The sequence below is a fragment of the Adiantum capillus-veneris genome, chromosome 17 (assembly GCF_014529385.1).
Source record: "Adiantum capillus-veneris isolate H3 chromosome 17, ASM1452938v2, whole genome shotgun sequence".
Lineage (NCBI taxonomy): Eukaryota > Viridiplantae > Streptophyta > Polypodiopsida > Polypodiales > Pteridaceae > Adiantum > Adiantum capillus-veneris.
In genome coordinates this window covers 119,259,265-119,271,311 of record NC_140947.1, presented here as the reverse complement: position 1 = coordinate 119,271,311, position 12,047 = coordinate 119,259,265, and the positions used below count along the sequence as shown (strand labels likewise).

General features: G+C 44.4%; 1 protein-coding gene across 3 annotated transcripts; it reads right to left on the bottom strand.

Moving 5' to 3' along the window:
- Positions 1–657: 657 nt before the first annotated feature.
- LOC147437965 (ethylene receptor 1-like) lies at positions 658–6,125 on the bottom strand. Of its 3 annotated transcripts, XM_086487354.1 has the most exons (4): positions 5,759–6,125; positions 5,383–5,583; positions 2,858–4,648; positions 658–2,593 (listed from the first exon to the last, which is right to left on the bottom strand). In XM_086487354.1, the coding sequence occupies exons 1-4, from the start codon at positions 6,089–6,091 to the stop codon at positions 2,057–2,059; spliced, it is 2,862 nt and encodes a 953-aa protein (XP_086343480.1). In that variant the 5' UTR covers positions 6,092–6,125; the 3' UTR covers positions 658–2,056. The 3 variants fall into 3 exon arrangements, with proteins under 3 accessions (XP_086343480.1, XP_086343479.1, XP_086343478.1); XM_086487353.1 differs by lacking the exons at positions 5,383–5,583; positions 5,759–6,125 and adding an exon at positions 4,956–5,377 and having other exon boundaries at positions 658–2,596; positions 2,858–4,692; XM_086487352.1 differs by lacking the exons at positions 5,383–5,583; positions 5,759–6,125 and adding an exon at positions 4,968–5,377 and having other exon boundaries at positions 658–2,596; positions 2,858–4,692.
- Between the last annotated feature and the right edge of the window lie 5,922 nt (positions 6,126–12,047).

The following is a 12,047-nucleotide window of genomic DNA, read 5'->3' as shown; positions in this document are numbered from 1 at the left end:
ACAAGGGAATGCAAATGCTACCGGATTGGTACAATGAGCTGCATCATTTGGTTGCAAAAGAACAACCTCAGCCCATGATTCAAAGGTCGAGGAAGGTTTCTTGAAAGTCAGGATGCAGAGACGCTCATGATTGTGTAATGTGCCCGTCAAAGAACCTGCATAGACACATTGAGTGAGTCATGCACATGCTTGAACACATCATGTTCTATGATTCAGGCTTGTACAAAGGCGCAAATGCGCAACTACTACCCTAAAAATATTCTGCCAGCTTCTCGACCGCGACTCCCTCATACAACTATTTGCGCAAAGCAGATTATACTGGGGTTATAACTATGCCAATGGAACTATCCCGACATATAGGTCTTGTGAACAGGCTCATAAGGGTTACAAAACTAGTTGTTGCTAGGGTTTTCTACTCTAGGGTTTGGCTTTTAGTCCTAGTAGCATGTGTTTGGTACCACTTGAGTAAGAAATTTTCTATGCCTCAAAAACTCTGGAACGTTTTGACATCTGTGGGTGCTGAGATTAAATCCTTGAAGATGTTTGCGATGCATTGAAAGGCATGAAGAAGCACAAACGGCATGTGCATGAACTGATAAATACTGATCATGTTATAAACTAGTTGTGTTTGCATCACTAGGATCTTAGGATATTTGCCAATATCCGGAGGCAAGATTGAGGGACATAAAAGTAGGAGAATTTGCCCAAACTTGTCTAGAAGTTCATTAATTCTTGGTAATGGATGTAAGTCATGAACAGCGACACGACGAAGTTAAACAAAGAAGATAACTCTCATGATCCTTTCAAACAAGAATATGGGGCCAATCACTCTTGAATGGAATAAGCACACTCTTGGCATAGCATGTCTTGCACAGGATGATTAAGTTGATTATTCACAGCATGTGAACGACTGTGGGAAGCCATCATAATGGGGGTAAGTCCTCCGTATAGATGGAATGAGACAGGTAAACTCAGCAGAGATTGTGGTATGCTGAACATTAACAAATTTGGGTCCTTGTTGGCAGTATATTAAGGGTATAACTGACATGTGAGGTAAACAGTAACATTCCTGACTTGTATCAAAGTTTTTGACAAAGTTAGTCACATGTAATTGCGACTGAAAATAGTTTCTGAGTTAGTATAGGAAGTATGTGTGAAGGTGGCTTCGGCTAAATGAAAAATGCAGTGTGCAACTTCATTAGAATGATAAGAGTCATTGGTTATCTCCGAAAAGAAATACCGAAGTATGTTGTGTGATGCTATTGGCAGAGCTGATTGGTCAACTAAAGAGCGTCTAATCAATGAAACTGTACTATTACTCTTTCCTTCTTTCATCATAGCTAGACCAAAAAACAGATATTAACTAGCATGAAATCAACACCTCAAAGAGCACATCATGCATGTTGAAGAAAGTGCTTGGTGATATGGGTGCGTGCCATCATCCATTCACTAAATGTTTTCCAGCGATGCAACAAGAGTGGCAGCATCTTCAACTTGCTTTCTATAGTTGTGCTGAGAGTGGAGTCTTCAGTAGTATTTATGCGCATGCCCATAAGTATCACAGTAGAATCATTTAGGGCGACCTTGTAAGTCGTGCTTGGCAGAGATCTTCGGGTAGGAACTCCAGCAGTTTTGAACATCTATGTCGATTGAGTGGGGAATCTGTCACTAAGGTAAGAGGTGTTCCTTACACGGTGAGAAGGCATGGCCTCAGCATGCGCAATTTGTATGCAGCGTGGGCCTTGATCTCGTACCCATCAAGAGACATCATGGCGAAGGCATGGCAGAATAACAGGTTTTGATAAATTTTGTAGGGTTCCTTGCCAATAGATTTTAATCTGTACAAAAGTTGTAGGTGGAATCACACGTGATTTCTGAGCTCTGTTGAGAAGCTTGGCTACACTTTATACATTGATTATAAGATCATGTTCATTGCTTGCAACAAGCCTCTGCATGGATTCACTTTGGGGCAGCTTACATATAGTAGATGGATGTTTTCTTGCCTAGCAACGGGAACAAAGATAATACATGAGCTAATTTTCGCATACACAACCCCTCACTCACTGCCATGAAACCTTTTTGCCCTAAGTAGAATCTTGCAAAGCTTGCTACTGATCTCTACAAGTGATACAGGCTTGAGAATCACTCCATCCATGCCCACTTTCAAGCACCGATCTTGGGTGCTTTTGTCGGTATCGGCAGTCAGTGCAACAACCAGAGGCCGTCGTTCCAGCCGAATGTTCTTTTGTATGCGGATAGCTACCTCATACCCATCCATTTCAGGCATCCACAGGTCAAGTATCAAGAGCTTGTACATGCTACCAGGCTGTGCCAAAGTTGCTAAGCACTGGCGTCCCGACTCTACGACAGTTGCTTGGCACCCTAGCTTCTCAAGTAGCTGCTTTGTCACTGTCCGGTTTATCAAATTGTCATCTGATATGAGCACTTTCAAGCCCTTTAAGTCTTCCTTGTACAATGTCTCCTCCCTTGGCACTCCATGTGATGAAGGTTGCAGCTGTAAGTTTACGGTGAAAGTAACCACTGATCCCAACCCAGGCCCAGCACTCTCAACCCAGATGTGGCCATTCATGAGCTGCTAGATATTCAAAAGTGTAAATGTCAATCCCTCTCTCTCTCTCTCTCTCTCTCTCTCTCTCTCTCAAATTGTGTGCAAGCGCATGTGCATATGTGTATGTGTGTGTGAGAAAGGTTGAATTTGATGGCAATTACTGCTTTCAAAACATACCATGTGCTTATGAGCCCAAGTCCTGTGCGTTTATGGGTATTGTTTGTGCCATGTTCTCATGATGTGTATGGTATTTATGTGCAAGTATTTCTTGCATGGTAGAGCAACTACCTGCACGATCTTCTGACAAACTGCGAGTTTTAGTCCTGCACCGCCAGCATGATTAGCAGTCACATTCTCCGGCTGCACAAACTTTTGAAAGAGCTTCGAGATGTCGCCCTCTGCAAAACCCATGCCCGTGTCCCGAACCTCAGTGCGTAAAACCACAAAGTCATCACGAACAGCAGGTCGCCGCACAGACTTGCAATGATCTCCCCACCTGATCATCTCTTGGCCTTCATGAATGCATACTGAAACCAATATGTTTCCTTGAGTGGTTGATTTCAGAGCATTCTCAATCAAATTCAAAGTCACTTGCAGAAGACGCTTCTCATCACCGATCACATGCTGGGGTAGTTCATCGGAAAGCTCCAATGAGAATCTGATGCCCTTGCTTCTTGCCATAGGAATAGCAAAGTTGGCGGCTTCTCTAAAGAGCGCTGGTAGCTTGAATGGCCTATGTTCAAGCATCAGGCTTCCATCCTCAAGTCTGGAATAGTCTACCATGTCATTGATGATATTGGACATCAGCCCACTGCTTTTTGCTACGGTCTCAACCAAAGAACGTTGCTCGGGGCTCAAATTAAACTCCTGCAAGAGAGATGACAAGGCTCTGATGGAGTGCAGTGGAATGCGCATCTCATGGTTCATGACAACTAAGAACTCATTTCTGGCCAGGACGGCGGTTTCTGCCTCTTTTCTTACCAGTTGCAAAGCCTTATTTTGCTCTACTAGCTGATCCTGAATTCGATGCGACTCTTCCAGAATAGCTGCATGAGAAAGTGCGACTGCCACTTGGTCCGAAACGGTTTCCACAATCTCAAGTTCACTTGGCCCCCACTCTCTACCAGTTCCCTTGGGCAGGCCTAGCACCATTACTGCATACAAAGTATCTAACCTTTGAGGTGTTCCACCTTTGAAATTCGAACACCGTAGAAGTGGCAACCTCACGGCAACCATTGGTCCCAGAAGAGCTGCATCATGACTACTTGCCATTCCAAGAACAGAGTCTGCTGGAACGATTACCGCTTTGGTCGAGCTTTGGACGGCTTTCACTAGCTCATCATCGGTGGGTACAAACACAGGTGTGTGCACTTGTACGGAGCGTCTCTTCAACTCATGTGTAAGCTCCATTGCTGTTCTTTGAGTATCTGGCATCCATATGGTGCAGTTCTCAAGGTGGAGAGTTTTACCCAATTCCTCGAGCATGATTGCAAGAATTGTGTGCCTGTCCAATGAACGCCGTATCTCTTGTGTAAGCATCCGCACATGCCTTCCGGCCTCCTCCTGCCTTCGAATCAGATCCATTTCGCGGTTGAGCTCCTCTGCTTTGTTTCTCAAGAACAATTCTCTGACTTTCACATGAAGAAGCACCGGAATAATGTGAACCAGAGATATTGCAGTGGCACATGATACCAAGGCTGTCAGCACTTTCAAGATGGTTTGTGTCAGCATCACATTGAAGGAATGTGGTGCATACGTCCACATGGCAGCCAAGTGTGTGAGGCCACATAACACTATGAAAGCTCCGAATTGAGCCACCACCCACCAAAACGGGAAAACTTCTGTGCGGCTGATGAAATATAAGAGCTCAAGGGGAATAGAGAAGTAAGCAAATGCAATGAAAAAGTCGCTTGCAAGCTGATACTGAATCATGCTTTCCATATCCCACCCACCCGGAGCACAACAGGAGCTCAATTTATGTTGCGGAGCTGTTGCACCCACGGGAGTCAAAGATACTGCTATCATGAGCATGATGAAGATAGCACAAGGTACAACAAAGACTGACATTTTGGCCATTGTCTGCATCAACTGACGTGTCCAAAAATTAATATAATCTTGATAACCTATAAGAGGTAAGTTGTCAGTCAGTCCTATGAAATTGATGAAAATACAGTATTATCTCAAAAATATTTACATGATCAAAAGTTAAAAATAGAGGGTGTGGTGCTCTCTACCACATGGTACATATCAAAATCCAAAAAAAACAATATAGCAAATAGACACAGTGTCACCATAGACCCATTGTCTGCCCTAAACAACATCAACATGGTCAAGGCTCAATGAAAGAAATAATAGACTCATTACGATGATTGGTTTTAAGGCCCACCATTTCTCTCACCAATTCAAGCTTTAGCTCATCATACAGGAATGATCGACAAGAGCCGTAAGCTCTATGCATCGATTTCGTCCGCACTTCAATAAAAGATGGCTTGTTCACCAATGGTTTTGTCTTCTACATTCTATGGGTATGAAGAAAATCTTTGTCTCCACTGTCATGGCTGGTATAGTGACAATGCAGGTAGCAAAATTGACTCTACTTTCTTGGTATTGATTCATAGCTGTTTCAATGTGCTTTTTTTTTTAGCAGCAGAAGATTGCCAATGTCTGCTGATGGCCAATGTGTTGTCAAAATTCTCGGCGTGCTTGTAAACTTCTCCAAGGTTTTGCAGAGACTTTGCAAACAGAGCGCCGCCTGTGAATGGCTCCAAGACCCTTTGTCGTGTGAAGTAAATACTAAGCAACCCTCAGCATACGATCAATTCTTGTTCCTCTTTGTCAATCATGTCTAATAACAAAACAGGGTGCAGAGCAAGCGAGCAAAAGGTACCAGAAAGCAGCTGCAAAACCGTGTCTTTTCTACCAGAAGCCATGGATCCACGAGGTGGAAAACTTCCCCATAAGGATGGTCCTATGCAGAGTGAACCTCCACCGAGGGCCACCAACCCATTGCCAGCCTGGATGAGACCTATTTACCAAGGGCAGCACCACTGGCAACCAAGGATTTTTATTACTCCCATTAATTGGGTGCCCATTCGTGATGAGCCCTGAAGTCACCCCTATATTGCCACCTCCTCCACCTTCACCTTTTCTACCAACCTTGATTTTGGGCTAGTTGAATTCAATCCTTACCTCAAAAAGCTGGCCACAGTAATTCGTGGCGGCGGCGGCGAGAATGTCTTGTTGGGCATCATTGTCTCTGTGCAAATTTTGGATGCCGGGGCCTCTCCATAGAATCAAGCATGTTGCTACCCAAGCATGCATATTTTCAGCTTTTTGAAGAGAAAGCATCTCTATGCATGGAGCGAGACCCAGCAACACCAAACGCCGGTCCTCCTCAGAGAAGGAATGTGCTACTTCTGTAGACTGATCCCAACTTGTCGAAGAAATGCATGTGTCCTGGAACCTACTGCCATTTTGCATCTTTTCATATTTCTCTTCACTGCTACTGCGCCTTGCCAACATGTCTCAGGCTCTTGAGCGTGTGATTGGGACGAAGAAAGTCCTTGTTTGATTCCCCCTATTGGGATACTAGGATTAGTTTAAATCGGATAATAACTGTAGGATATACTTCTATTCTCTATGTCAATGGTTGCTACAAGTAGATCAAGGATATAACTGGAGTGCTTCGTTAGCTATGTTCCATCGAATTGAAATCGAACAAAATATTGGAAACTGAGAGAGAGAGAGAGAGAGAGAGAGAGAGAGAGAGATTTCTTGAAAGAGTGTTAGAATTTTTTACCTGAGAGTGTTTGGGATATCGATCGTCGTGGTTTAGTCGTGTACCTCTGCATAAATTGGTTACCGATCGTAGTGCTTCAGAGGGGTACCTCGCCAAAAACCACAAGGAGTGTTAAGAGTTTCGTCAAGCTCAATGTTCATGATCATACAAGATGTCAATGTTATTAATTGTTTGTTGTTCCATATTTATAAAAAAAAAAGAAAACATGTAAGTCTCGTTGCATGGGGGAGTTTGCACAGTCCTCCCCAATTTTTATAATACGAGGGAACGTGCCATTCCCATGGCAGCGTGCAATTTTCAGTGTATTCATTAATTGCATTTTGAGTATCAAAAATCATAAAATAATAATGCTTACTCACCACACGATTGAATGTCTATCGCCAATGGACTTCCTTGTATCAACGATGTTGGGCATCTCCTGCACTTAACCCGCTGCAAGAGACGACATCCCTGGGAGGATACCCTTAAAGAAGATTTTGTGCTATTGTGAGAACACCACATTTTGTATACATATCGATCAAACCACCACCAAGCATGACATCATACTCCCAACAACGTTGACTAGCGATCATATCGTGAATTCTAATATCTATGGCTGTGTACGTCATTGCATCTGCTGACCCGTGTGCCTTCTAGATTCCTGTGTAGGCGTAGTTGATTGCATATGGATAGAGACCCTTCCTGCGATCTGTTTTGCACAACCCGTAATCAATCCATTTCAAGAGGCGACATTCCGGAAACGAAACTCCTCAAGCACTTTTTCTGCCCATATCAACTCCTTGCGTGGGGGCATTTGCACAGTCCTCCCCAATTTTTATAATACGAGGGAACATGCCATTCCCACGACAGTGTGCAATTTATAGCGCATGCATTATTTGCGTTCTCAATGTCAAAAATAAAAAATGGTAGTGCTTACTCACTGTGCGATTGAATGTCTATCATTGGTGCACACACGTTGCATTCAATCTTCCATATGGCCGCACTGCTCGAAACAAACATGAAAGTGGATGCGGAGTGGACATTGCAAAGGCTGAAGCTGCATCACCAAGCTTTGGTATGAAAGAGCCGAGAGGGATTTTTTACAGTGGTAGAAAATTATTTTGAGCGCAATAGGTGCATACTAAAGACGCAGTGACCAACGCGAAGGTTGAAGTTGCATCACCAAAGCTTTAGTATGGAAGAGCCGAGAGGCTCTTTTGCAGTGATAGGGGACAAGTATGAGCGCAATATGATAGCCTACAACTAGATATGTTTGCCTTGTAGATACTTGATATCGTCATCAACAAATCATTGAGCCCTTCCACTTGTATTAGTCCAACAACTTTGTCCTCACTGCTTTTGAGTACCATTCTTAATCCTCATGCATTCAAATTTCTGTGTCGTCTCTAATATGCAAGCATTTTCATAAGAATCACTCATTAACACATTGCAACAACTTTTTGTGCTTTGTAAAAGGGAACAACATTTGGCATACATATGAGCCAAAGAATCAGCAAGCACATGTTTCCAAGATCCTTTATAATCAACAACCCATGCAATGAGCACACTAAGAAAGAAGATTGCAATAGAGTTGCCCTCATGTTGCATCTCAACAAAAACAGTTCAAAGGTTCCTCTTGATGCTTTAGCGAGAAACTTCAATTTGCATCCGATTAAAACAACCCATAGCTTCCTTGTATCTACGATGTGAGCATCTCCTGCACTTAATCCGCTATAAGAGAAGTTGAAAGTAGCCTAGAGTTTTCTGGCCCTTCTCGTGTTATGTGTGTCCCACAACCAGTGCATTCCAATGCTTTGCATACGATAAAAACAGCTTAGAGCTTTCTTGCTTTGCATCTGATAAAAACAGCTTAGAGCTTTCTTGCTTTGCACACTGAGAAAGAAGATTGCAATAGAGTTTCCCTCATGTTGCATCTCAACAAAAACAGTTCAAAGGTTCCTCTTGATGCTTTAGCGAGAAACTTCAATTTGCATCCGATTAAAACAACCCATAGCTTCCTTGTATCTGCGATGTGAGCATTTTCCGCACTTAATCCGTTATAAGAGAAGTTGAAAGTAGCCTAGAGTTTTCTGGCCCTGCTCGTGTTATGTGTGTCCCACAACCAGTGCATTCCAATGCTTTGCATACGATAAAAACAACTTAGAGCTTTCTTGCTTTGCATCTGGTAAAAATAGCTTAGAGCTTTCTGGCCCTGCTCTTATTGTGCACATCCCGCAATCAGTGCCTTCCAAGAGGCGACATTCCGGACATGAAGCTCAAGCACTTTTTGTGCTTACTCAAGCGCACCACATTTGGCATGCAGATCGACCAAGGTAGTGCCAAGCGCGACATCTTTTGTCATCAACAGCCCTTGACTAACAATATCAGCGTAAATTTTTGTCAGCATCTTGCGTAGAGCCACATGCCTTCAAGATGCATGCATAGGTGATTGCATATGCTACAAACAGACTAGAGCTTTCTCCCGTGGCAAATCTTGCACTCTTTGCATTCCGAGAGTCCACACTCCGGACTCTGGCGCTGCTCTTGTTGCACACATCCCACAATCAGTGCATTCCAAGAGGCGACCTTCTAGACAAGAAGCTCCTCAAGCACTTTTTGTGCCTTCTCAAGCGCACCATATTTGGCATACATATTAACAAGGACAGATCCGAGCACGACATCTTTTTTCAACAGCCTCTACTGGCGCTACTCTTGTTGCACACATCTTGCAACTAGCCTGATTTTGTTGTGCGTATCTCACGACCAATGCATTCCAATGCTTTGCATCTGCTGAAAACAACCTAGAGCTTTCTGGCCCTGCTCTTGTTGTGCACATCCCCTAATCAATGCATTCCAAGAGGCAACAGGAAGCTCCTCGAGCACTTTTTGTGCTTTCTCAAGCGCACCACATTTGGCATACATATTGACCAAGATAGATCCAAGCACGACATCTTTTTTCAACAGTTTTTGGTGCTGCTCTTGTTGCGCACATCCCGCAACATGCCCTGCTCCTGTTGTGCATATCTCGTGACTAGTGCATTCCAATGCCTTGCATCCACTGAAAACAGCCTAGAGCTTCCTGGCCCTGCTCTTGTTGTGCACATCCCCCAATCAATGCATTCCAAGAGGCAACAGGAAGCTCCTCAAGCACTTTCTGAGATTTCTAAAGCGCATCACATTTCGCATACATATCGACCAAGACAGTGCCAAGCACAACATCTTTTTTCAACAGCCTCTGGTGCTGCTCTTGTTGCGCACATCTCGCAACCGGCCCCGCTCGGGTTGTGCGTATCTCACGAACATTGCATTCCAATGCTTTATTTCCAAGCAGCGCATGTTTTTGCAATAGCCCATGACTAGCCAGTCCAAAGATTCCTCAACCCAGCCTGGAACAAATGCATATTCTTCCCACAGTCCTTGACTTGCAAGATCATCGTGAAGTCTCTCAGTCATGTGAAGGTGCAAGCATGGGCAATTGCATGTGGAGAGAGACCTTCCCTTCGCATCCACTAAAAGCAACCCACAACTTCCATGTTGCTGCCATGTTGGGCATATCTTGCAATCCACATGTTCCAAGTGATGACATTCCCAACAAGAAGGTCGTCAAGAACTCCTCGTGCTTTCCTGAGGGTACCACACTAGAAAGACCAAGCACAAAAAGGTGCCAAGAACAACTTGTTTCTCCAAAAGTCCCTGACCAGCAATCTCATTGAGAATTCTCTCACTTATGTGAAGATCTTGCATAAGGCCACATGGGTTCAAGGTGCAAGCATAGGTGATTGCCTTTGGAGAAAGGCCTCCTCTTCGCATCTGGGTAAAACAACCAAGAATGTCTTTGCCACAAGCATTTTGGGCATATCCTGCATACAACGCACTCCAAGAGACCACATCCCAAAGGGGATGCCCATGAAGTGGATTTTGTAAGGGAACCGCATTTGGCATACAATTGATGAAAGCACTGAAATCTTTCTGCAACAGCCCCTGCGTATAGAATACCATAGGCTTTGTAGGTGCAAGCATAGGTGAATGCAGATGGAAAGAGACCTTCTATTCACATGAAGTTAAAACATTCCACAGCTTCCTTCCATAAGCAATGTTGGGCGTGTTCTGCAAACAACGCATTCCAAGTGAAGAGCATGACTATAAAGACATTTTCGTGCTTCCATGATGGCACTGACGGGAGCAAAGCGAACCCCGAACCCCGACGGCCTCTAAAACACCGGGGACTGAATGGCGCGCCTCGAGCCTGTCATAGTAAAGCAAACAGGGGCACCACCTAGCTTCAGCGGCTAGGACGCAAACAACACACCACCATAACAAAGTTTTCATCCAAGAGAGATGGATGCTTGGGAGTAATGATGAAGAGGAAAGGGAATGAGATCAAGTGAGAGAGAGAGAGAGAGAGAGAGAGAGAGAGAGAGAGAGAGTGAGGGAGGGGGTATAGCGGCTTAGTACTTAGGCACCACAAAAGGATGGCGAATCCGCACACCCTTCACACATACACAAGCTCACTCCAAACACAAGACTAGGTGGCGATTCCGCACACCTCACATGGGCAAAACATTGCAAGAAAACATACTCACAAAACCTCAAGCTTTATTTAGAGAATAAGGCGATGAAATGGGGAGCATAGGGTAGGGGAATGAGAAGGGAGAGAGTGGTAGAGCACATGGCGGATAGGTGGGAGTTGATGGCGAAGACTCGCACGAGGGTTATGGCCATCATCCTTCATTTAGTTGCCCTTCATCTTCCATAGCCAAGGGTGTAGAGGTCATGCTCAAGACAAGCATGGTGATTGCGGTGATGGTGATGGTGTGGGTGTGTGTGTGTGCACTAGGCACACACAGTGCATAGTGTGTTCTTTGGTGATGGTGTGTCCTTAGTGTGATGGTGAACCCTCTTTATATAGGGGAGGAGGGGGAAGAAATTCTAGAATTTAGAAATAAAGAAATCATTATCTACATAGGCCATGTGACTGTGGGCCCCACTTGTCTGGCTGTGTGTATATGTGCCAGAACAGCAGTCTCATGAGAGAGAGACTAAGAGAGAGAGATGGGTTGATGAAAAAAAGTGAGAGGTGACATGGAGAATAAAGTAATTACAAGAGGGGAGAGTGTTCAGAGGTGAATCTGTGTGCAAGTGTGTGTGAACACAAGAAAAATCAGGTAACCACCGGGTGGGGATGGGTCTGTGGGCACCTTTTTCAGTGAAACTGAGTGTGTGTGAGTGTGGGGGAGGTTATTTAGCTACAAGACAAGAGACATGGCGCCCTTTAGAGAGAGAGGGGGGTATTTGGATCATGGGATATGATAGGAGAGAGAAAGAGGGGGTGGGGTATACTATTTTGGAAGATAGGGTAAGTTGCATGTGAGTTAGGGTGCATTATTGGTGAGAGGTGGGGTAGCTTGAGGGGAGAGAGAAAGGAGAAAGGACAAGGGGAAGAGAGAGGAGGTTGACCTTTTGAGTGGAGGAGAGGAAAAGGGACACCGGGCGGGGCAACAGTGAAGAAAAAGGAGGCAAGGTGGGGATGGGCTACCCCGCAGGCATGAGGTGGCCTATTTTACCTTTTTTATATATTTACATAATCATACTTTATTTTTTTCTTACTTTTTCCAATGCCTTTTATCACTCCCTCCGTAAGAGGGGGTTTTCATGGGGTGGGGACGAGAGAAGAGGGGTATGGGAGCTTGGCTTGTGAAA